At 46.0% G+C, this 24,479-nt stretch overlaps 1 protein-coding gene across 1 annotated transcript in view; it reads right to left on the bottom strand.

Moving 5' to 3' along the window:
* Nucleotides 1-2,928: 2,928 nt before the first annotated feature.
* The window catches only part of Cont (Contactin), a 43,568-nt gene continuing 22,017 nt past the window's right edge, over nucleotides 2,929-24,479 (bottom strand). Inside the window, exons 13-25 of the mRNA XM_089552786.1 lie at nucleotides 23,963-24,083; nucleotides 22,118-22,275; nucleotides 19,995-20,115; nucleotides 18,209-18,375; nucleotides 16,552-16,672; nucleotides 16,031-16,186; nucleotides 14,868-15,121; nucleotides 14,012-14,176; nucleotides 13,019-13,216; nucleotides 11,716-12,012; nucleotides 10,094-10,289; nucleotides 8,653-8,771; nucleotides 2,929-7,041 (exon numbers count right to left, since the gene is read on the bottom strand). Coding sequence (XP_089408912.1) covers nucleotides 8,677-8,771; nucleotides 10,094-10,289; nucleotides 11,716-12,012; nucleotides 13,019-13,216; nucleotides 14,012-14,176; nucleotides 14,868-15,121; nucleotides 16,031-16,186; nucleotides 16,552-16,672; nucleotides 18,209-18,375; nucleotides 19,995-20,115; nucleotides 22,118-22,275; nucleotides 23,963-24,083 — 2,049 coding nt within the window. The 3' untranslated portion in view covers nucleotides 2,929-7,041; nucleotides 8,653-8,676. The remainder of the gene's footprint in view (nucleotides 7,042-8,652; nucleotides 8,772-10,093; nucleotides 10,290-11,715; nucleotides 12,013-13,018; nucleotides 13,217-14,011; nucleotides 14,177-14,867; nucleotides 15,122-16,030; nucleotides 16,187-16,551; nucleotides 16,673-18,208; nucleotides 18,376-19,994; nucleotides 20,116-22,117; nucleotides 22,276-23,962; nucleotides 24,084-24,479) is intronic.

Raw genomic sequence — 24,479 nt, 5'->3', positions numbered from 1 at the left:
ATACATGTGAAACCTGTTTTCGCAAATGGACAAACCACACATGGTCTCTGGAATGTTATCTCAACACGCTTCCCAAGAAACACTCCATCTTTCCCTGTACTATATCATGAAAAAAAAAAGGACAATGCAAAACAAAAAAAAAGCACAGCAAGTTCCACTTTCATTCCTACACTACCTACTTTTCGGAAAGCACTGATTTCATCACAAGAACAAGATCTTACATGCACACAGTATACACCGGTTACACAGCCAACATGTTGCTTGCATTTACACAATTGTAGCAATGTTGCACGATGCACTGTCATGCAGATGCTTCAATGCACTAGGGTTGGTCACTATGAGGGTGTGAAAGTTGCTCACCAAGCTAGCCACCAGATCTTGTGGTCAACATGCTAAAATATACAGGTGAGATAGCTCCCTTACTTTCATCCAGTTTTTTCTACACTCTAACAACTTTTTATGGCAATGGAGCAGAAGCTAGAGAGCCAAAACACAACCTCTCTTCCTACACAGCAGAATATAATATGCACGTACAGTTATTAGTTTTCTCTTAAACTGTATCATCCTGTCAATATTCATTATTTAAGCTATATTTATATAAAAACTGCCAACTAGAGCCGGGGGAAAAAAAAAAACTGCTTTCTTGCTTACAACAAATTTGATTGGCATGTTTTGTTACAAGAAGCTTCCATAGATGGCGCCACCTATACCATAGAATGAGTGAAGAGAATGCACCAGGCAGCCAGGCGCACTATTGTGCAGCCGAATTATTTGGCAGATTGACACAGTTACGGATGCTCTGCCCCTGTAGCCTTCCTTCATTGCCAAGAGAAGCTGTCTCCGAGTGTAGACAAGTGGACCATTTGAAAAATGTGAGTACCACCTGTGGCACTTGCATCCTCATGGATCGATTTCTAGTTCTTGGCCTTGTGGTGGATGCGATACAGAAAAGAGTGATACTGTACATACGAGTGATAATGCACACCTTAGCTCAGCTTTCGATCCTGTCTTGTTGCACATTGTACCATATCCCATGAATTGGACGTAAACACAGTAGCATTTTTTAATTTGTGCACACCAGAATATGCCTTCGCAATGCTTCGCGCTGAAAGAAGGCTATACAATTCTTGCCGTAGCATTCAGAAACCGAATTCCGGGGTGCACTAATTTTTTTAATTACAGTCTTAGCTCTTACACTAAGGCAGGCAAAGATAAAACAGTGCAATGAACGGTAAATTCATTTTCTGAAGTATGCACACCTAACCAACTGTTACTATGTCTCTGACCCATGTAGGGCAAATTGATGCAATTCACAGCAAGACTGACTCGTTATTACACTGAGTAGTGCAACAAGCACTACTGATTGTGGTGATCACTCTCTGGCAGTACGAGAAGTTGCTCAAAACAAATCGGAATGCCTTGTGTCATTATGTCACTTTTTCAAATGGTTTACTGTTCTATGTGCTTGAACAAGGCCAAGTAATGCTGATTTAATGCTTTCTCAGATAAGCGTAAGGATGTTTCTTAAAAGGCGCACAGCTAATTTAAAGAGGAAAGTTCTAACTGTGGTGACATCTCAGCATGTCTTGCTCATTAATTATACTAATTTCATCACTGTAGTGGTCTACTGAATTCCAACAAGATTGATCACTGCTCATTTAATGGAATCAAGTTTAGAAAATGCGTGCAAGATAGTGAGAGAGTACCTATGAAAAGTGAAGGTCTCTGTGGGAACAATGGCACAACACTGCCTTTTACTTCTATGCCTGTTCCCTCAAGGCCAACTTGCACACATACGGGACATTCTTATGCCTCACCGTGATGAATGAAGCATTTCACTCTCTTGAATTCAGCCCGTGGTGCAGCTCACACAGGAGAAGAATACATTGGTAACATGCCTAAGTGGGCTGCAGCAGGTTTGAAGTGTCATGAAGAAGCTACTGTTATAATGAGATGATCAGCTGCGGGTTCAATAAACCAGCCTACGACAGCTGGGGGGGGGGGGGGGGGGGGGGGGCATGGTAATAGTGCTGCATCAAGGCACTGGATGATGTTATGAAGCAACCGGCTATAAAAACCAAATGAAGATGGTGTCCAATTGCCATGGAGACAGAAAATAAATGCGCAACAAATGCTCGAAACAATTTCTAAAAGTGAACTTGTCCCTTCATGATGTGGAGCTCGAAAGGCCTTACTGTCCTCCCCTCGGAATGCATGATTGTATAATCTTGACCCTTTGCAGGAACACCGCAAATTTAGAAAATGATGGAAATATGATCACAGCACTAACTGAGGTCTCATGTTTACAGACAATGAATGTAGTGCCATGATATGCAAAAAAAAATGTGTATAAGAGCTGAAAAAAATCCCTGGATTAACGAAACGAAAACATTTGGAATGCATTTCTACTTTTGGTTGCTAAAATGCCTGCAGGGGCCCGTCATCAAGAATATAGGTGTGGAAAAAAAAAAGGGCAGTGAACATACTGTGTAAAAGAATAGCTAGAACTGTGATACCTTGGAATGTAATTGTGCATCTTGGGACAGAGACCACCACCGGTGTAAAAGCCTACACGCACAGATCCGCCAACTAACACACCTATTGGTAAAATGAATATGTGAGGTCAACACTTTGCGAGGGATCAGGAGGAACAGAACAAGTTAACAAAAAAGTTAAAATTTAGTAAGTCGATGCTAGGCAACCCACTAAAAAGTGATATAGTCAAGGGTTCGACGGCATACCGTCTGGTCAGGAATCATGGCTTGATGAGATTCACTGGTCACTGACCATGGTAAAAAAAAAAAAAAAAAATGACGTTTCGGAAGCGCTGCGGCTCCCTTGTTCACAATCTTGTTCACAAGGGAGCTGTAGCGCTCCCGAAACGTCATTTTTGTTTTTGTTTGACCATGGTCAGTGACCAGTGAATCTCATCAAACCCACTAAAAAGTTTCACTGAAACTATCTTGGCCGGTGTCAAATTTTTAACATTGCCTGAACACTGATCCAACAGAAACATGAAATACCAGCAACTTTTTTGTCATGCCGTTTTTGAAGGTGGGTGCTTGTCCATTCTTTAAATTCATGCGAAACAGTGTTCAGTCTGAAATGCTACAAATAACCACAACTTCAAATTCAAACTTGAAAAACTTCTGCACCTGCATTTTCAATACACACAAGTTCATGGTGCACGAAGGGCAAGTGTACTTGCAGCTCTTGAATTGTAACCACGGTTTTCCTCTGCAAGCGGCACATTTTTATCATTTGAGCGCAATAATTTTTAGTGTGACAAAAAGAAAGACTGGTACACAAAGTGAAGATATGCTTTAAACCAACCTGAAGCCTCTCTTTAGGAATGATGCAGCAGTTCGCTGTGCTTGACCAAAACACAGATTTCTTGAAGGGACGCTGAAGTCAAACCAAAGTTCGCCTGTATCAATAGATTACGGCACTCTAATGACGAAAAGACCGTTCTCACCAAAAACAGAGCTCTTATAAGCCAGAAAATACCAAAAATCGAGACACAGGTGTCGCCCCCACCGGTCAGTTTCGCAAGTAAACTGCGTACATTGACACCAAATTTCGGGCACAGATCTCGGAGGCTATGCTACATCGTCATTCAGTTCAAAACAGTGGCAGCTCGCCCTTTTCGGTAAGGCCGTCACGAGTTTGAATCGAGTGACGCAGGAATTTTTAAATTCAATTCATTTTTACGGAGAACAATTAGATGCAGTTGTCCTCGGCGTTCCTTCAACGACAACAGACAAATCTGCCCTTCTGTGCCAAACTCAACAAATCGTCAACAACACTTCGATAATTTCTCAGCCCACCACGGAACAAATCAACACAACTGATGACAGACAAGTGACCCTTCATCGAGCAAAGAAACGGTAAACAACAGAGACGAAACAATGCGCAAAATACACCGGCAAGTTTCACAGGACAGGCATATCACACTACAGAAAAGGAAGGATTGTCTGGACACATTCACACTCTCTTGCACAGCTAAAAGGTAGATGTAACATGATTAATCAAAAGTTGCGTCGTGGCAGTGCATTGGCAGGTAGCTCAGATCCCACCACATCTTTCATACGGACGCGACACACACGGCCAAGTTTCTTTTACTGCGGGTAGAATGTAAAGGTATTGGGAGCTACGAGAACTCTTCGTCTGTCGCACGACTACGCAGATCCTCAGCTGGTACCCAAGTAAGATGTACACTATCTTGCTATAACACCACAGAGTGATCCCTCAGATATCAGCCGTGCTAAAACTCCACTCCCTGAAACCTTTTGAGACAGCACCGGGGCAACCACAACATGGAAGGGGCCGTCCTTTGCCAGGAGCACTTCATAGTTCACCATGCCACAATAAACCATGCAGATTAAAGGGGTCATGAAATGCCTTTCGCCAAGCCATAGTTATATTCTAGGCTCTCTAGGCTCGTATTTCAAAATTGCTAACACGCAAGGGGGTGTACGGGGCAGTTTTACAACAGGACAGGGGTCATTCCTAACGCTTGGCCAATCATCCGTAACCACACTGTGCTTTGTGCCTCCTTTTCTTTTTACCAGAAGAAATGCAGTCCGGAATTGCTCTTGCGAAAGGACACCACTAAACATTTTCACTTTAAACAGCAAACACTACCCTAGCAGAACAGATGGTGCAAGTAATGAAAAGAAAAAAATAGAACACCAGAAAGGGTGCAAAAAGCTTTTCAGGACCCTTTAAAAGAAAGCTAGTACTTTTGCATTTGATGCAGTACTTTTATCAACTAACTCACAAAGTTAAGCGGAAAGTAAGCAGACCCTTGGGAAAAGCCCTGTCTCCCATTGAGCTTTGAAACTGGCTTCCCAGAATCAGCTATGCAGCCATTGTCTACAAAGTAAAAAAAGAGAGACATGCATGTCAACTGCCAGACACCACTCAACTGGCAATCCGATGAAGCCAAGACAGAACATCGGAAAACAACAGCTTTGCAAAAACTGTCCCTCTTCAAGCAAGAGCACTTCTAGCAGAGCGTACTAATGCAGATGTGCTGCACATAGAATTCCCAGGTCACTCCTCTCTAAGAGGGTCATTTTTAAAGCCCACACAGTGATTAAGGGTGACAACAGTCAACAGAACGCACAGATCATTCGTTTCGGTCCCAATAAACTGGGAATCAGCAAAACCTCAAGCATGGATAGCTTGCAAGAAAAGAAAAACGACGTAAAGAACGCTTCCACACAAGATAAAACACAGCAATGTAAAACTGCAGAGCGCTAATACTATGTCATGTAAAAGAGCATTAGATTATTCGCAATACTAAAAGGAGACTAAAACCACAACATTCTAAGAGCCAGTTCATGAACCTGACACAATACGCAGGGCCAGGTCAGAAACCTCAGATCCAAAAATTATCACAACATTTTCTGCTACAGGGGATTGACCACCAGGCCAAAAAGGGTGTCTACACACACAAAAATAATACGTACCAGAACAACAACATTAATAGCCATTTTTTCTTTTCCCACGCACAGGATGGCACACTGCCGGACATAATTGTGTGGGTTACTGGCTTACCTTGCTAAGGCTCTGTTGTCGTTAAGCAAGCTAGCAATTATTTGCTAAACGGTCTGGATTGTACATTTTCTTGCTTATCATATGTTTTTCACCTCCCCCGAGTTCCTTGCTAAACAAATAACTTAACAAGTTTACGACATGCAAGAACGTGCTATACAAGGTGTGAGATTCAATAATGTCAGCAAAAACAAAAATTCTCTAAGCAGCCCAATAAGCTGCTTATTGTATACTTAGCTGCATACAGTAAAACATATGAAAATGCTTCGAGAAAAAAAAATGGACAGAAACAGCTCAAGCTGCCATATGCTGTTGTGAGATTCATAAAGTGCTGCTTTCCTGCCTGCAATTTGTAGTTCACTGTTACTGGCAGTTAGACTCAAGGACATAATGAAAGAGCAATTAAAATGAAGTGAAATCCATAAAATATAGCTGGCCTGAGATTTCTCAGAGCTGAGGCCACAGATCTACTCCAAGAGTGTTTCATCAGTGTATAGCTGTGTGAAGGCTTGTTCATTCAGGGTCCAATTCAGTTTGCAAACAAAATACACACTTCTATGCAGTCTAAAAGACCCCTCATCAGTGAGTCAACGTAGGCATAATGCCCCCGCAGCTGCTGCTGGTTGTGCAGTCACCAGAGCAGCACCACAGGAACGGTCTTTTCCTATTCATAAGCCTCAGAAAGCAACCACAGGGTACGTTATTTTGTAGGTGGGAAATGGCAGTGTGCGAGGGTTCTGCACCGAGCAGCTTATGTCAGAACCTTAGATGAGATTCACCAAACGTTAAACCACACACAAAATAAAAAGGTAAGACCATTCTAGCAACCGTTCCTGAATGCAATTTAGTGCTGCACCTTAATGTTTCAGCCAGATGTTGCCGATCCCGCCCACAGCCAGTGCTGCCACGTATGGACTTGAGCATCGGCAAAGTGCATTTCTGTCGCAGGACCCCAATTTCTTTTTACAAGTGCTGTGAAATGTTGAAAAGAACAGTCAGCCCCCATGCTATACAATGATCTGGACTATTTCTGCCAAGTAAAACAAAGAAGGCTCAGGCCTGGCAAAATTGGAAAAAAAAAAAAAAAACGAGGCCAAATTTCATCAGAAAAGGAATTGTGGGACCCCAGGGCCACCAAGATGCATCTGCCAGGGTTGCTTACACAACACTTACTGCGTTAATAATGGCACACAGCGCCATTCATTTGGGCCATCAAGGAAACTCCAGAATGCTCTGGGGTCAGCACGGGAGGTTCTGAAGTCCATGGCCAGTGGCCACACAGTGCTGCACCTCCCTACCCACTGCGCCGCTCACTCGTAGCAGCAGAGCATCAGATTACGAGGACCTGGAGGCAGGGCACTTTGCCCCAGGGCCTTGGAAGCACAGGAGTATGGTCTGCTGTGGTCCCTCTGACAGCTGTCGCAGGCTCAAGTGGACGGCTTGTGTACTCACTGCAGGTACCCAGTCTCTTCACCCGCACATCTGAAACCGATCAGCCTTGACATCAGCAATGCAAAGGAATAGGTGCTACGACAGGGCACTTCAGACAGTCACTAGGCATCCCTCCATGTACACCTACTAGGTGTACACACCACGCAGCTAGCGCCACCCCGTGTCAGAAAGGGGCACCCATCTCCTCTGTCTCGTGCTAGCTCCCCTTCAAGTTCACGCTACTGTGCTTGACTAGCGAACTTCACGCGGAGGAGAAGAACGGTTGCGGCAGCTGCAGTCAGCTCAGACTCATCCCGTTGCAGTCAAGGAAGCCGAGCGTTCTCCAATTGATGCATGCCGGCTCCGGCGTATGCACATTGTGGATAACGCGACTGTAGACACCTGGCATGTGCAGATCTGGGCATTGCGCTTGTGCAGACTGGCTGCAGCATATACGCGGGCAATCAGGCAAGAGACATGTATGCCTGGCAGGTGTCTGTGGAGTCGGAGCTTTGGTTGTGCGCAGGCCGTGGTCCCATCTCAGAGGAGGTACGCTGAGCCGAAACCGTGGGGGGAGAGCATTCCAGAAACGTTATTCGCTCGAGATGAATACTTAGAGATTTTGAATACCAAACATTTGGATCGAATAGAATATTCAGTACTTTACTATTTGAACAAATATTCGTAATTACTGAATATCCGCACGCTCCTATACACACCATTCGCAGTTTGGCTTGCCACTAGTCAGCTGGCTGCATGCAAATACGGAAGAGAGGATGGATAGCCATTTGTCTTTATCTAACGACTGCACTATCATGCCTTTTTTTGCTTTGATATGCACGTGCTGCGATGCCATCCTATGGAGGTGGGGAGGGGGATGATGCATAAACTTGTATTTATATTTAGAGTCAAGCTTTTTGGGTAAGTGAGGGCTGTGAGTTGGGGGGTCACCTTATATTAGGAGTTGACTTATATGTGGTGGAATATGGTAAGTGTCACAGTTCCACCACGCCAATTGCATATAACCATAACTGCTTACCTCCTTAGCGTGTGCTAGCTTTCTCAGACGCACCACATACTAGGTGGCACCAGAACAAACTTCAGGATAGTAAATACAGGACCCGTTTGTCGTGCCAGAACCCGAAACTACAGGCCTGTTTGAAGTTCAATTTGCCAGTCACCAGTCTAATCAGTCAGATTGACAGAGCACGCGAGAAGGAAGGTGGGCTGTTTTATAGCCTTTAACCTCCATTAGCCTCTGAATGATAACCCTGTGATTACATTGTTATCAAGTCTCTGCTGCTTCGAGATGTATGAACCTGTGTGCATGCCATACTGTCCACATCCCACAGGAAGTACGGTGCCGATGCCACCAAGAAAAAGTTAGCAACTGCGCAGAAGGTCCATGAAGAGAAGGTGAGGAAGCTTGAAATCACAAAGAATGACTAATTGAAAAAAGTGTGCAGCCATTACATGCTTCTTCAGGGAGCGTCTACTTAATACCGGGAGCAGAGCTTAGTTTTTTCGGGAGCAACTAACGAATGCAGGAGGAGGTCGACTCACATTTGGAGTAGACTTTGAAAAGAGCAGCATTACTTGAAATGTTACTCGTGATGGAACGAAGTGGTGAAACGTTGATGCGGGGTGAGTAGAGCCACTCACCATATTTCTGTTGCTTTCTCCCAGCTACAACCTGGCCAGTAGGAAGGCCAGCCAGAGTAAGAGCATGCTCCCTGCCGTGGTGGGAGCACCGCCCCTGTAGGCAGACGCCGTTCCTTCCCCTGCGCACATGCGGAGAGAGCACAGGGCTCAGTGCTAGCACTTCCACTCGAGCACAGATCGACTGCTGCAGCAATAGCCAAGATGACATACCGTGACCAATGCTTCACTATCATGGTGGTCACAAGCAATAAAAGAAAAAGAGGAAAGAGTATCCTGGACAAAGGGGACAGTGGATTCTTTGCATGACTACCGATTAGCTGGCACCAAGTGATCATCCCTGCTTGTTTTCAGCACAAAAACCTGAACTCATGGCGGTTCACAAATAAGAGTTGAAAGGTAAGCAAAAAAAATGTAGCTCATGCCGGCAAATTTACTCCTATCATCTTTGCGATTGTCTAACATGCATTAGCACATAGTGATAATCCAAAATAGAAGCCCAGCCAATGACGAAGCAAGGGAAGACATAGCTGAAATGCAAAGCTTGCAAAATGACAGCATGAGACTGCTCAAAAAAGATTTTGTTTTCAAATAAAGGACTTCTGCAACACAAGACATTCGATGGTAAGCACCATGCAATTTTTTATCAGTGACCAAATTTCTTTGCAAGAGTTCAGGTGCTTTCCTTTTTTCCACGTGACCGGTTGTAATGTACCACTGAAGTTTAGTTTCGATATAAGATCAGGCAAGACCTTTACGAGAAAGACAAACCATGGTGCTGTTAAGTGGGGATGGGGCAATTAAAACGATTCTCGTTACGTGACCCTATGCTGATCTCAGAACTGCATTTTATTTTAAGCTAGCCCGTATAGTTATTGAGTATACAATTATCACCCTTGTAAAGTTATCCGTAAGACATTAAATAATTACGGCAAAGGTGTGCTGGTTTCTTTTCTGTCAGCACACTCACAAAGCCCTGTTCTGTGCAATAAAGGTATTAGTTTTATTTTCAGAGCACAGCTCTTAGGCACCTGTTAAGCAAACTCAGAAAAAAAACTTGGGTTACCTGGGATGCAAACACAAGGCGAACAATATATAACACAAAATGCAAATGACACCGTGATCAAGACAAGAAAGCACCGCAAAACAAATCATACCCCCCTCCCCCAATAAAACACATCCAGCAACAACACCTAAGAGTACCATCTGAGAGCAAACAGGAGACAGAAAAAAATGGCATGATCATAACTATGAACTAAGGGGGTCATGGCAAGAAAAATAATAAAGAAAAGTGTTGCATTATTTGCAAACCAAGTTAAATAAATATGAAAGCTGAGCTGGCTGAACTATTCAGCAAGTTGCCATGTGATGTGAATGTCAGTTTAACATACATGGGCCGAAAGTGGACAGTGTTACAAAGGAATACAGTGAGAAAGTTACACACCAACGCGGAACTCCCAAGGAGGCGAGGACATCTTGCCATCACCGCCGAAGCTCCATGCGAGCACTCGCAGCTTGTACACCTTGCCTGGCACCAGGCCCGTGACAACGGCCTCCAAATCCTCGCCATCGAGCGGCTTGTAGACTTCCTTGGCTGACGGGAGGTCCTGATCCGCCTCCCAGTAGCGCACCTTGTAGCCCTGGAGGGCAGGAAGGAAGGAAAACAAATGTAAGGATTACTCTTGTTGTCTAGAGACAGCACACCTCACCTGAAGTCAATGACTAAGCTATGACTTCGACATTGGATATACTCAGGTTAGGGGTAGGGGTGTAGCTAGAGGAGGTGCAACGAGGTGAACAACCCTTGTAAATTTCTATGACATAGTGTTAACCTGTTAAATCCCCTCTTTAAGGTATCTGTGCTTCTTCATAGCTCACCAACTCAAAAACTGTGGACATCTCATGTATTAGACACTTCGGTCAGCAGTCGTCTTAATGGAGGACGTGTTCTTAACAAGTACACAAATATAAGTGAACATGCGTCGCTTCACTGCGTCTCTCCCACCTCCTCCACATGCATTGGGATAGTAAACCCTTCCTCCAAGAAATATGTATTGCTACATCATTGGTCCAGTCATGGATATATGAGAGTTATCTATAGCTGAGGGAAGTACCGTATTTTCCGGTGTATAAGACGCATTTTTTTTTTTTCAAAAATCTTGCTGGTGTGTCCTATACAAGGGTGCGTCTTATATGCGAATTTTACGTTTTTTTTTTTTTTGCGAGTTCAGAAATTACTCAGGTTCATGTTCAAGCTTTTTTCACCGAAAAAATATTACTACCAATAACGCAGTTGTAATATGGTTAATACTTCAATACGGAGACCGCCGTGCGCAACTTTTTCAGGTGAACTTTATCATGAAACGGCGGGGTTGACCACTTCCGGGATCTTAAACACGCGGCCGTTTCGGAGGCCCCAAGCAAAGGTAATGTGAAATGCCAAAAGATGGTGACAGTCGCGCTTCTCGCCATTGTCAAGACAAGCCAAGAGAAGCCGATGTTTTTTTTAGTCACCCTTTGCAAGTACGTAGTGCAAAGAGAATGCTTCAGACGTGTTGCCTTTTCGATAGCGCATCCGAAGATGAAGACTTTGAAGGTTTTATGTAAAAATAAATTGTTATGGACATAGAGTTCTTTCGCTTTTTTTTCTTTTGTGCTAAAACATGGGCTGGTATGGCGTGAGTGTTGCCTTTTTCGATCACTTAGGGTTGCTTAAGAACTTCTCACACGTGCGGTGCATTTTCCGATGGTTGCATAAGCATGTTTAATTAAGCCTCACTAGCCTAACTGGGTAAATTGGGGTGCGTCTTATACACGGGTGTGTCTTATATACCAATTTTTTCAATGACAGCCTGATATGGCGGGTGCGTCTTGTATAAGGGTGCGTCTTGTACACCGGAAAATACGGTAAGTGAACAAGAACTGCTGATTATGAGAGAATATCTACAGGACTAGCTTGAAGATTGCTCTTGACCATCCTCGTTGTTAAAGCCATGCCCAAAAGCCAGAAAACTGTCCTAAAGTAATGACAACAACGACCAAAAAAGACCCCCCTGTGGACCTCACCTGGATGGACTCCTCCTCAATGGAAGGCACCACACCTCGCCAGGTGACCCGCACGCTCGTCGCAGAGAGGCCGTGCACCTTGACACTCGTCGGGGGCCGCAGGGGCGCCGCCTTGAACGTCTTGGCAATGAAGAACTCGCTCTCGGGTCCCGAGCCGGCCTCGTTGTATGCCATGACGGTCACCCGGTACTCGGTGTTGGGCTGCAGCCCCACAATGAGGCCCCAGTTCTCGTGGCCCCGCTTGAGGAGCACCAGCGAGTCCAGCTCCGGGTTGAGGTCGCTGCGCCAGTACTTGATCTGCACGCAGGGAAGAGAACAACACAAGTGAGGAGAAGAAAACTCCGAGGTTGCATCTGGCAAATGCAGCCGACGGCAACAACTGGCCTGTCATCCCACGTTCTTGAAGTGACAACTCCATCCAAGTTGTGTTCCAGTAAAAACTGATCCTATGGACTTTTCTGGCTGTACTTATGTTTGTTCAGCAGCAAAATGGGCGATTAATCATGTGAAAACTGGGATTTAAAAATAGAACATTTTCCCTTTGCGCCAGTCAGTTGAAACCTGTGAAGTCGTGACTGTGAAGGACCCCGTGATCCACCTCAGGGATCTGTGTGCCAGAAACTGTCTCGCCATCATCATAGTTTGCTCGCAAAAATGGAAGGTGATGACAATGCCTGTATTTCCCTTTTTGACCTTTTCTAGCCAACAAACGTTAAAAAGTACAAGTAGCAAATTTGTCGTTAGCATGCAGTAACCTATCCGTTCAAGCCAACTTCCATTTGTCCCAAGTGCCCCTGCAAGCATCAAGTTGCTTAGAAGTCAGAGAAGGTAGCGTATCTCCAGACTGTCAGGCTGACTTTGCATACTGCCTTTGGTAAACTCTACATCCTTCAGAACATAACTGGCATCCTGCCTTTGGACAATAACAGATCTGATATTGAGCAGTGTGATTACAGCAGTGTGAGCTGATGTGGTCCATTACTTCTGACTACGTCCATACAGACTAGTGCACATAGAACTGTGCACACGAATGCATCCATCTGCCCGTCTTTGGCACAAGCAATGTTTGTGGACAGCATGCACTCAAAGCAAGCACAGTGAGGAAAAATGTGTCCCCAACAAATACTGGCATGCAGTGCTGTTAGCCTGTTGTCACCATAGACCAACCTTAAATATGTCCCTGCATCACACATTTTCAGTCCGCAGTGACTTTCCTGCATCACAACCTTTTAGGACAGTGACTTTTCCGGCCAAAGGAAGGCGTCCCTTGCCAAGTGTCACCAGAGAGCACAAAATTGCCTACCCTGTGCCCGATGAGGCGTCCCCGGATCTTCTCGCGAGTGATGTCCAGTGGAGTCCAGGTGACATTGAGGGAGGTGGAGTTGTGTGGCACCGCGTAGACACCCGATGGCTGAACCTGGGGCATGCCCTCGGCTGAGTAGACAATCTCTGGGTCCGAGATGGGGCCCTCACCCACCACATTCACCGCCTGCACTTGGACCTGCAGCAGAAGGGGCAAACAGCCAACATGGTCGTGAAACAGTAGGTAGCAGCAACAGCCCTATCACACCGTAGAGCCCCTGAGATGTCGGATGTTCCAGATCTATGACATCAAAGATCACAAGTAAATATGCCATATTCCATGCCGTGGGACCACTGCCACAGTATACTAGGTGGGGAATGCAAAACAGCATGATTAACAGAGTCTGTGGAGACAATAAGCATCACACAGTTCTGACTTTTAGCTACCAATTCACACACAGATGAGACTACCTGTCAAGCATTATAGCCTTGTACCAACATCTGTCTAACATGGTGACATGAATTGCCTACCAACAGCATTCATGACTAAGGCCACGAATACGTCACAAATAAATGAAACTTGTACATACATGCGTGCACACTACTGGCATGCCAGATTTTAATTTCTAGCTCTCAAAAGCCCAAGTGAACAGAACAACAACTCAGCAAAAATTTTCTCTTGGGTAGGTCAGTACATGCCCCTGAGTAAATCACTGCGGCATTTGTCCTGCTTCCGCCAACCCTTCTGTTTGTCTCGTCTGAGGCACATAACCTGACCAGGAGACTAACGATCCAATGGTAACCAAAGGCAACCTAGAGCAGTTACCATTCTTCCAGGCTCATATATTCTGCAGCATCCAGCTCAGCATCAAGTCAAACCCAGAAATCACTACAAAAGATGACAAAAAAAAAAAAAACGGCACGCCTTCAAAAACCACCACATGTCCTCAAGGCAGAGCCAGAAGTCACAGAAGCCACTGCTCTCCATGCTTACCTCGTAGGGGGAGTAGTAGTTCTCCTCCCCGACAGGCACCACATACAGGCCCACATTGCCCAGCTTGCGCAGGTCTTTCTTTCTTGGCTCACTCCGGTCTCCCTTCGGCCGGTAGTACACGCGGTACCACACTTCGGGCGAGTTCCACTCCTCCGGAGACAGTGGCTGCAGAGAGAAATAGATGTTCGCGAATGACGCTGTCCTCATCTTTGCTAGCCTCTGAACTCGAAAATTTTATGCAGTGCAACTACACGATGCAATAGCTCAACTTCATAAACCCGCTCACTAGTACTAGAACCCACAAGTGTGGCTATTTCTGGAAACCAAGCCATGATGGTTTACGCATGCAATTATTTTTTTAGCAGCAAGTTTGGTCACAACAGCAACACTGCAGTAATCTGCCCAGGTAATCCGTTCACGCAGTCTGCTGCTCAGGAACTCTGATCACTGCTGCAGTAAGTGTGTCTCGTGTACCAAAAGCAATAGGTTTATGGCGTGCGCATTCATCGTTAGCGGGCTAATGATGCTCTATTGGTGCGGTAGGGAAAGAGTTAAAGGGGAAAGGCAACTTAGCCAGAGTGCTACGGGTGACATGTTTGAACTGCACGGGGTGGGCGTCAGAGACCCATTTTCCCAAGCATTTAACCCCAAAAATCCCGAGCAATAAATAGGCTGGGGGGGAGGGGGGGGGGGGGGGGGCTAATACATATTAGAAAACAGGTGGGTATTTAGTGACACTGAAGATGCAAACCCCACACCTTTTGCACACAATTTTTTAGAAGCACCCGACACAAAGAGGCCAACAGTTTGCCCCAGCCATCATCATGGTGATCATCAGTTGCAGGTGCGGACTCACCGTCCAGGTGATGGTGAGAGAGCCTGCCTTGCCACCCCCGCCGCCAACATTGCGTGGTGGGATGTATGGCCGGTCTACGCCGGTGTTGTACTGCGGGCTGGGGTCGGATGGCGACCCGATGCCAAGCACATTGGCTGCAATCACTCGGAACTCGTACTTGCTCCATGGGGACAGGACATTGCCGAGGTTGATGCCCCGTCGCCCCGATGTCTGCATGCCCGTTTGTTGCGAAAGCGGCGGGGCGTACGTAACATCTGCAGTGCAAAAAATGTAAGCAGATGAACAGTGCTCACGCCTAAGTGGTGGCAATGGTGCCAATAATGACATTTAAAGGGACACTAGAGGGAAATAGCAGACTTAGAAATATCAGATGGAAACACGGTCAACGTTTTTGAAGGTACTACTCAGTGTTCTCCAGTGCCCAGGATTAGAGAATTAAACAGCAATTAAACCGCTGAATTACAGTTCCAAAGAGTTTATGTTCCAAAGGAGCTGACAATCGAACTTCTAGAAAAACTCTCTAGCCCAATGCGTTTAAGAAATCCCCCAAGGTGGAGTAAAATTACTCATTAGCATGCAACTGAGCGCAGCTATATAGCCAAAAAGAAAACCTGCACAGGTTTCACAAAAGCTTTGCAGTTGGAAAAAAATTCACCCTGTTCCGGGGTTTGTTGTTGTTGACCGATACGGCCTCGCCCTGCCATTTCCTGGCCTTCATAGTTAGCTCAGTTGGTAGAGCTACTGCCCCAGAAAGGTGGTAGTCCGAGTTCGAACCCCAGACCAGGACAAATTTTTTTTTCAACTGCAAAGCTTCTGTGAAAGTTGTTTGGCTTTCCTTTGTAGCCATATGTGTGTGCTTGAGTGAATGATAATGAGTGATTGCTCCCTTATTAAAAAGTCTCTCTCTATTTGTTATAAAACCTCTCAGTGCGAGCATCATCAACTAGTAAAGTATACAAGTCAGATTTTTGCAGGCTTATCCGAGAGTTCAAGAGGGCAGAACAGAAACATTTCGGAAACTTCAAACAGCAGAAGAAGACAAGAGATGACCAGGACCACAGGGGACAAGTGCTCGTCCCAACTGGTCCTCCTGTCCAGTCCTTGTGAAGTTTCCAAAATGCTGCACCAACTGGCCCAACGGTAAGCTCTGAGAAGGGACGCACTGATCAGCTCCCTCCAGGTGCCGTTGTGGTTGGTGCGTCCCTCGATGGCGTAGCTGGTGATCTGGCTGCCATGGCTGGTGCCGTCGGCCCACTCCACAAAGCCCGACGTGGCGTTGAACGAGTGGCCCAACACTGCACCAGGGGGACCCGGGGGACCTGCGGGCAGAGCAGACAGCAGGTCACACGGCACCATATAGTACAGCCCACATTCTATTTGCCAGGCCTCTTCAACTCTGGCTCCCATTTCCTTCATGTAAGCACGCAGTTTTACCCCGTGCCTCTTCAACTCTGGCTCCCATTTCCTTCCCATATGCACGCAGTTTTACCCCATGACTGCCTCAACACAAAGTCCACTCACAACGCCGCATTGTGCATGCACTGTGGTGTAGCAAAGAAAGGGCTGCATGAGAGACTGGCTGATCTTGCTGGATTGAAATCAAGGGAGTGCCGGCACAAACTTTCTGCTTCCCTTCCCTTAAAGGAAGAATGCAATGCTGCTCCAAATGAAGCGGCCCACTCACCAAGGACCAGCAGCTCAGTTTCGGCAAACACCTTGCCCACTGAAGTCTTGGCGATGCAGGTGTAGCGGCCGGCCTCTGCGAAGGTCACATTGTAGATGACCAGGTAGCCTGGACGGTGGCCCTGCATTCGGCAACGTCATTCTTTTGAGAGGTGGGTGAAATATGTTACTCACGCTATTAATGCACACACACATAAGTACACAGTTATAACAATACAGTACAACTTTGCTAATACATTACCGGGTCATACATTCAAAATCTATAGAGTTACTCGTTTTTTTTTTTTTTTTTTTTCGGTTAATATGTTCCTGATAACACGATTTCTCGGCTACTGCATTCAATACTTTGACAAATTCTAGTCGTACAATACCTTCAGCAATAAACTGCACATGTTCAAACATACGAGTAGGCTGAACATGAGGGCATGTAACATGGTGAGCTCGAGTGCAGTGGCACTCGCCCACTGTGATGGCTTCTCTGCAGTGCCTATGTGCAAAACAGTGAAGCATAAAAAAAAAAATGCACTCGCACATGAGCGTTCCCACAAAGATGCGACATGAAGAAGTGAAACACAGTGGCTTCTTCGCAGTGCCTCGGGGCGCGGGGTCAAAACATCTGAGAACTACAACTACTATGCACTTACATACTTACGAGTGGGCCAGATCTGGGGAATGCAGCATGAATGACATGGGGAACACAGCAAACTACAAAAATGCAGCATGTGGTCTACTGCATTTTCAGGACAACGTTTGCCTGAATTTGCTGATAATGGAAGCCAGAAGAATGTCATGCCAAAAATACCATAAAGGAGACCACCTCAATGACTGTACCCAAGAAAAACAATGCATAAACTGAAAAGCTCTAAACTTCATACCTGAGAACCTACCCAAACAGGTTTTCACGCTCCCCTTGCCGAGACCACACCTCACAGAGATCATACCAGATTTGGAACTCCCCACAGGGATCCCGTTTGAAAATCTGGCTGTCTGGTTCATCCAAAACTCAACGTTGGGAAACCATCATGTCAGGCAACACAGCTGCTCTCCCTCATTTATTTACTGATTCATTTACTTTCACACATTGCAGCCTGACTCAAGGCTAAGGCATAAGCGGACTGAAAGAATCACAATGAACATATTACTGACAATAAGCAGCCTCTAAAAAGTTCTTCAGAGATGAATTTTACAGGCTGTTCACAGCAATGATACTATGGGGAAAGAAAAGTTTACTGGGAAATACAAAAAGCTGACTGCCCAGCCACAGGCTAGCCCAGGGAGTTCTCGAACTAGGTTCCATTAAATTCTTGGGTTCCTTGAAGTGCTTTCTGGGTTCCCTGAGCACCTAAATCCACGCATGCAGGCCTCAGCCCTCACCTCTCCTTTAATCCATCTATTTTGGGACTAATCATACAGCAATTGTGTGTGGCTGAATTCGGGTATCTTGAGAGGAGCTGTGCATCGGCATGCACCTTGTTGCATCCACATTAGGCAGGAAGAGACGGAACCAAAACATGCGGGGTTTCTCAGCCCTTTCTTAAAGCTGTTGGGGTTCCCCAAGGCTAGAAAGATTGAGAACCCTTGGGCTGTCCTCCTGATGGAGCCAACCACAGGTTATCTCCATTATATCGATTGTTGGTTTCACGACTTCCCCCACTCACCACGCCATACTGCTGTGCCTCGTGTGGGTGGATGCGCAGGTCGTTGTGCAGCCAGATGTAGGACAGGTCGAGCATGTGGGGTGACAGTGCGTTGCAGTGCAGCTCCTCCAGGCTGCCCACCGTGGCCACCACCTTGGGAGGCGGCGCTTCCACGCTGCGTGGCAACGCTGCAGAATCGGGCAGCAGTTAGACAGCGCGATGCACACTCACATGTGCAATCGTCACTTGTTCTTGAAACTAGCGAGAAGTACGAACTTTGCGAAATCATTAGGGACAGCGCACTCCAGGAATATGCAGCATTTTCCAACAAACGGAAAATATGCCACTCCCATTCACCTCACTCCATACCAGTTAAACATGGTTGCTGCTAAACAAAGAATGCTTCATGTAGTGAATTCCCATGCTATGACGCTACTCGTGAGTTTAGAAGTTCCCTAAACACACAGGGCCAAAGTACCTCCCACTCTCGCTAACTGATCAGCGCAGCCTCACCCTAGCCGAGGGTAAAAACTGCAAAACTGCAAACTCATTTTAAACTGCTTTTTAACATGACCTTGGGGCCTTGATAAAAATTACACTCAGTGTACACACAGGAACCCAAGCAACACTGTAATTCAATTGGGTCAGTAACTCAGTCCCTGTCCCTATGCAGTCAAAGTGGGCCCTGAAGTGAATGCCGCCCAATTGGAACACAAGAGCTTCACATCACTTAACGCTCTCCCTATCGCCCATTGATCATCTTGTGCTCTGATCTTGGAACTGTTCGCGTTGCTTATGACCACGCTACAGGTATAGCTTGTAGCTAAGGAACCGAAATTACGTTTCTGATGTAGTTTTTTTTTTGTCCCGTGAAGGGGCGCTTTCTAAAGTGCTGCAAAGACATGACAACGTGGAACTGCACTCATTACTCATGAGGAGTTGCACATGACTCATGGGGAGTTGCAGTTATTAAGGCGGAAGCCTTTAATGCCTCATCGCTGTAAGCAGGAGCTGTCGACAGAAATGTCACGCTTTTCAATTGGTCTAAACGGTCGTGACGTCACAGTGCGCGAATTTCAAACGGGGCCAATTGTACTTTGGCTACTAACCATGCAACCAATTAAAGGGATCGTATAGTGCTGCTATAAGTTTGACTTCGTTGAGTTAATTGCTTACTTAACCAATTACTCTAATTAACCTTCCTAGTCAGACAAGATAAATAAATAAAACCGTGTAGGAAATTGGCTGAGGAGCTCTCCTCGTGCCACTCCACCATGCCAGCTCCATGGTTTGGAATGAACAAAGGTGTGTCTAGTGATACATTCATTCACTCCCATCTTCCTCCCTTCCCATTGCTGCAATGTATAGGTGTGCACCGAGGTATGCAAGACAGATACATTTCCTTTCCTCAAAAATCAATTTACTGTATTTGTCTGCAGATTGGTCCAAATTGTCATGACTTCACCATAACTGCGCAACTTCCTTTCCTGAAATACAATTTTCGACTAGTGTCTACTGAGATATGTGAAAGTTACTGTGTAATTTCCTTTCCTCAAATACAATTTTCATACAAAAAGCCTTCAGAACCAGTGGTGGCGTTCCGTTCCATAGACTCCTTGGCAGCGCTATAACACGCTGTCGCACTCCACTCCTAAAGGCGAAGCTTAAGTGTCATTAATTGGCAGTTAATGCACCAACAATATGTGCAGTGAAAAATCGCGTAGCAGAATACAGCACTCAGGCTTTCGCCTTTCACCACTTTAGCCGCTAAAGTTCCTCGTAATTTTTTAGTTCAACAGCAACTCACGCAGCACAACGAGTGCCCCCGTGCTGCTGGCAGTGCCATGCTGGTTCTTCACAGTGCAGGTGTAGTTGCCTTCATCCTCCCTCCGCACCGGCTGAATCCGCAGGAATCCATTGCTCAGCAGCTGCAACATGCATACACCCACAGCAAGAAGCACCCTTAGTCACTCGGGGTAGGCTAACACCGTTCCCACTTTAACTCGTCAGTCAACGTGGCCTCGACCTGCCACATCTCAGCCTTTCTAGTTGGCTGAGATGGTACAGCAACTGCAATGGTAGTTGCTGGTTCATTTCATTCCTTTTATTTTTAGAGCACCATGATGGGCTTGCCAATAGGTCAACGTGGCAATAAACAGTCAATGCAAAACCAAAGAGCAAATTCACACCAAGAGCACTGCCTTGCTCTCTTGTTCCTGCTGTTCCCCATTTCTAATCCACTGCATTTATATATACACTGGTTGTGTGCAGAGGGCCAAGGTCCCTGGTCACTCAGAGTCAGAGTGGTCACTCAATACAGAACAAAAATAAGGAAATGCTGTGCCATCAACACAAAAAACAATTGTAATGTGCAAACGAAGAAATAACAAGCCTGGGGAAACAAAGAAATGCACGCAATGTAAAATATAGTGCACTCGCAACTACAACAGGTGAGCATTAACTACACAGCGCATATTCAGAGACGTTACTTACAGCAAAGAAGCAACAATGTCTGCCTAGAGTCCTCGTTTTCTGTTAAAACCCAATATCTCCCGACAGCTACAGGAAACAGTTTTCACAAAAGCTGGCCTAAACCCCACACCTGCTAGAGAATGCTGCCCTTCCAAAAACATAGGTTCGTAGTGTTTTGAAAAGCTGGAGGCACCAACCGGTAATTAGCCTATATTTTTGGGCTATTTAAATCCGTAGCAGACTTGGACAAGCCAGCCTTGTCATAAGCCGACTGCCATTTCTGGCACACGACAAGTCCTGCTGGTTGCATGTTTTCTGGCACTCTATGTCTGGGTTAAGGAGGCTATGCCTTGTCCGAAGCATTTTTGTGGTTTGCCAACAGATGACAGCACAAATACTAAACAGCCAGTTCGATATAAATTTCGGGAAAAAAAAAATGGGTACGAAAAAAGAAAGAGCACGTCATCCACAGCCATATAGGTTTCAAGCAGCCATACACGTCTCAAGGTCTAGTTGTCATCATCAAACCCGCGCAGAGTTTGGTGGTCACATAAGTTCCCAGTAAAACGGTGCGCTGTCAGTTCATAGCAGCTGCATGATCACTGTGACCGAGTCCTGTGTCTGGGGGGCATCTGTTCTACTCAAAGGGTTGACACCCTAGAAAACAGCAAATGAAACAAGCTGAACTGCCAATGGTCCTTTAGTTTTGGGTTCTGCATGCACCTGAGGTTGTCCGGAAGTTCGCCCTTGAGCTACTTACCACTTGCCCTTGAAAGCAGTCGCCAGTGTGAGCAAGCCATGCACTTTGAATTTTCATTAGTGGAACTGAGTCACACTTGGACTGACGATTTCTTTCTTGTTTTTGATACACAGAACTGCATGCATTTTGCTGGGAACAGTCACTGGCAAGTTTTGCACACTGCCTGCTGAAACTACCTAGGACTCTGCAAACAGATTACCCCCCGCCCCTGTTTTTGGATGGTCAGAAAAGGTCAAATGCAATACATGGTAGCCCTTTGAAATGCTTTTTACGATAACAATAGCGCACAGAACTTCCTTTTTACGCTGAATAGTGTCGCCATCCTAGATTTTTTTTTCTTTTTCACCAGAAACTCCAGTGTCCATCTGTGAGCCATTAAAATCATTACCCAGGTGGGCCAGAGAGCTAGCACAGTTGAGAATAGATTCTGCCAGATTACATGATACAGATATCATTGCCCTTTGCTTGTGAGAAGGGCAAAAAGGCTTGAAATCTTCTTTTTCTCAACGCTTTTGTCCTCTAAAACTGTTACCACCAAGGAATCAATGTACTTGAGCCAACCCAAATTCTTCACAATGAGAGCACTGGGCATTTTTATCACAACGGAACTCTTGAGGCTACCAGGGGTTTTATAGATACTATTCTTGTGATCCGATTTCCTCGCCATGAAAGAAAACTCTGCCACGCGCCGTACATACCTGCACCCGACCGCCCATAGGAACGCTGTATCCATCTCGTCGCCACGTGAACTCGGGAAATGGTGCAGCTTCGGGACGGCACGCGATGGTGATGTTGCCTTCCTCAGCGGCATACGTCTCGGAATCCAGGGGATACTTGGCAAAGTTGGGAGCCATGGCTGCATTGCAGAGAAGCGGAAGGGAAGGGCTTCCTATACTTCCTGACCTTCCAATTCACATACAGTGAAACCACGTCAATTCGAAGTCACTGGTATTGCGAAAAATATCAAAATCAGAGTAGGTTTTAAAATTAATTGAGCACAGCAAAAAAAAATGGGCCCCAGGCAAAAAATTTCGTTGGTCAAATGTTTAGGGGAAACCCCAAAGGTGGGGGTTTCCCCTTACATTTGACCAACACAGTTCCCACTTCGAGTTATTGAGCAATTCACTCTCGCCCTACCATAAGCTAGCCGTCCCGGTTAGCTCACTTGGTAGAGCCACTGCTCTGGTGAAGCGGTGGTCCCGGGTTCGAACCCTGGACCAGGACGAATTTTTCTTTAACTACGAAGTTTTTGAGAAAGCTGTATAGCTTTCCTTTGTAGCTGTACGGCTGCGCTCGGGTGAATGTCAGTGAGTAATTACTCCCTTATTAAAAAATTTTGTTGCGAGAACGCGCTACCTATATTGGACAAATTTTGCAATTACAATATATGGCCATGTAAAAGCCTAGCCCCACCCCAACTCGTAGCCCCTGCTGCAACAAGTTGACCCACTCACCACCATTCCTCCCTCTTTTTTGCATAGCCCCTCTACTGCACTTTGTTTTGTAGTTTCCCGTAGAATGGAATCGCGCCGCACCAAAACTCAATGTAATAAACGCTTAAATATGCAATCACAAGAACACCAGCCTGCAGCCAATGGAGATCAAGAGCGAAAAAAATGGCGCTCCATCCTTTCTTCCATACTCGCGCGTGGCCCGACTGATTATAGCGGCAAATTGAACTGCGGATAGTCTGCCACTGCCCTGCGATGGCAAGTGCTACCCCTGGTGGGGCCTGCGAGATCCAGACCTCAAGGTCACGGAAGAGGCTTCACACAGACAAACATCAGCGAAATCTGATATTAGGGGGGGGGTTAAATACTAGTGAACTAAAAATAACCCCTGGCTGAAAGATACCTCTTAGAATGTCTGTCCCGTGTCAGAAGCATTCCTTAAAGGTGCATTGAAGAGGAATCTGAACTCGTCTTTTTGCAGTGGGAACTCGATCTACACGTTCCGAGCTTTCTTAGAAACGTCGATTTATTGCCCTGTGTGGCCGATTTCCCTAATTAAATCGAATTAACGTCCGGCTCCCGCCTTTTTTTTTAAATTCTCCCTTGTACGGTGGGCGGAGTCGACCAACGCGTGGAGCGCCTTTCACCCAGTCCCATATCAGCTTGCTGCTCTGCCATCGGCGGAGTAATACGTAGTAGTCCGTACAAGCAAATAGTCCGCGCGTGTTTTTATTTCTTCGGGCTTATTTTGCGGCGCTATTATCTGCGAATGAAACTATTTATTCATGGAAACCTAAAAAACAAGATAAAGTGAAAGCAAAGCCTCCACGGGACTGGGTGAAAGGCGCTCCACGCGTTGGTCGACTCCGCCCACCGTACGAGGGAGAATTAAAAAAAAAAAGGCGGGAGCCGGACGTTAATTCGATTTAATTGGGGAAATCAGCCACACAGGGCAATAAGTCACTGACTGTTTCTAAGAATGCTAGGAACGTGCAGATCGAGTTCCCGCGGCAAAAAGACAAGTTCAGAATCCTCTTCAGTGCACCTTTAAGACATCTACCAGACACAGACACTGGGAGTGCAGGTACTCACTGACGACGCGCAGCTGCGCTGTGGAGAAGCTGGTGCCCAGAGAGTTGGTGGCTGAACACTGGTACATGCCATCATCAGCTCGGCTGTTCAGGAAATCGATGACCAGGATGTTGTTGTCCACCTACCGTGACACCCAGGCCCCGTGCAGAGCAAAGAAGAAGAAAGATTATTGTTCCCTACAGTGAAACAAAAACATCTCAACCTGCTTTACAGCATGGCACCAGGGTGCGCGCACTCTCATCCATTCGCCCCAGGAGAGGCTCAGCGGTGGCGGACAGCTATGCTAGCTGTGCGCTGCCAAAGCCGAAACCCAGAGCTGCCTCTGTTCGGTACTGTGTGTTTTGCATGCGGCCACTTATGGTTCAAATACCGCAGCAGCTGCGCTCAAAAAGCACATTACCAAGAAGCTTAATCGCTGGCCAATTTTTTACACTGTTTTCACAGTGCCTTCAAATGGCACCAAGTGAACTAGTCATTTGGAGCTTTGCAAGATGGAGGAAGTTTTATCAAAATAGAT

The sequence above is a fragment of the Amblyomma mixtum genome, chromosome 7 (assembly GCF_055824585.1).
Source record: "Amblyomma mixtum isolate Tamu chromosome 7, ASM5582458v1, whole genome shotgun sequence".
Classification (NCBI taxonomy): Eukaryota; Metazoa; Arthropoda; class Arachnida; order Ixodida; family Ixodidae; genus Amblyomma; species Amblyomma mixtum.
This window is presented reverse-complemented; position numbering and strand designations above follow the sequence as displayed.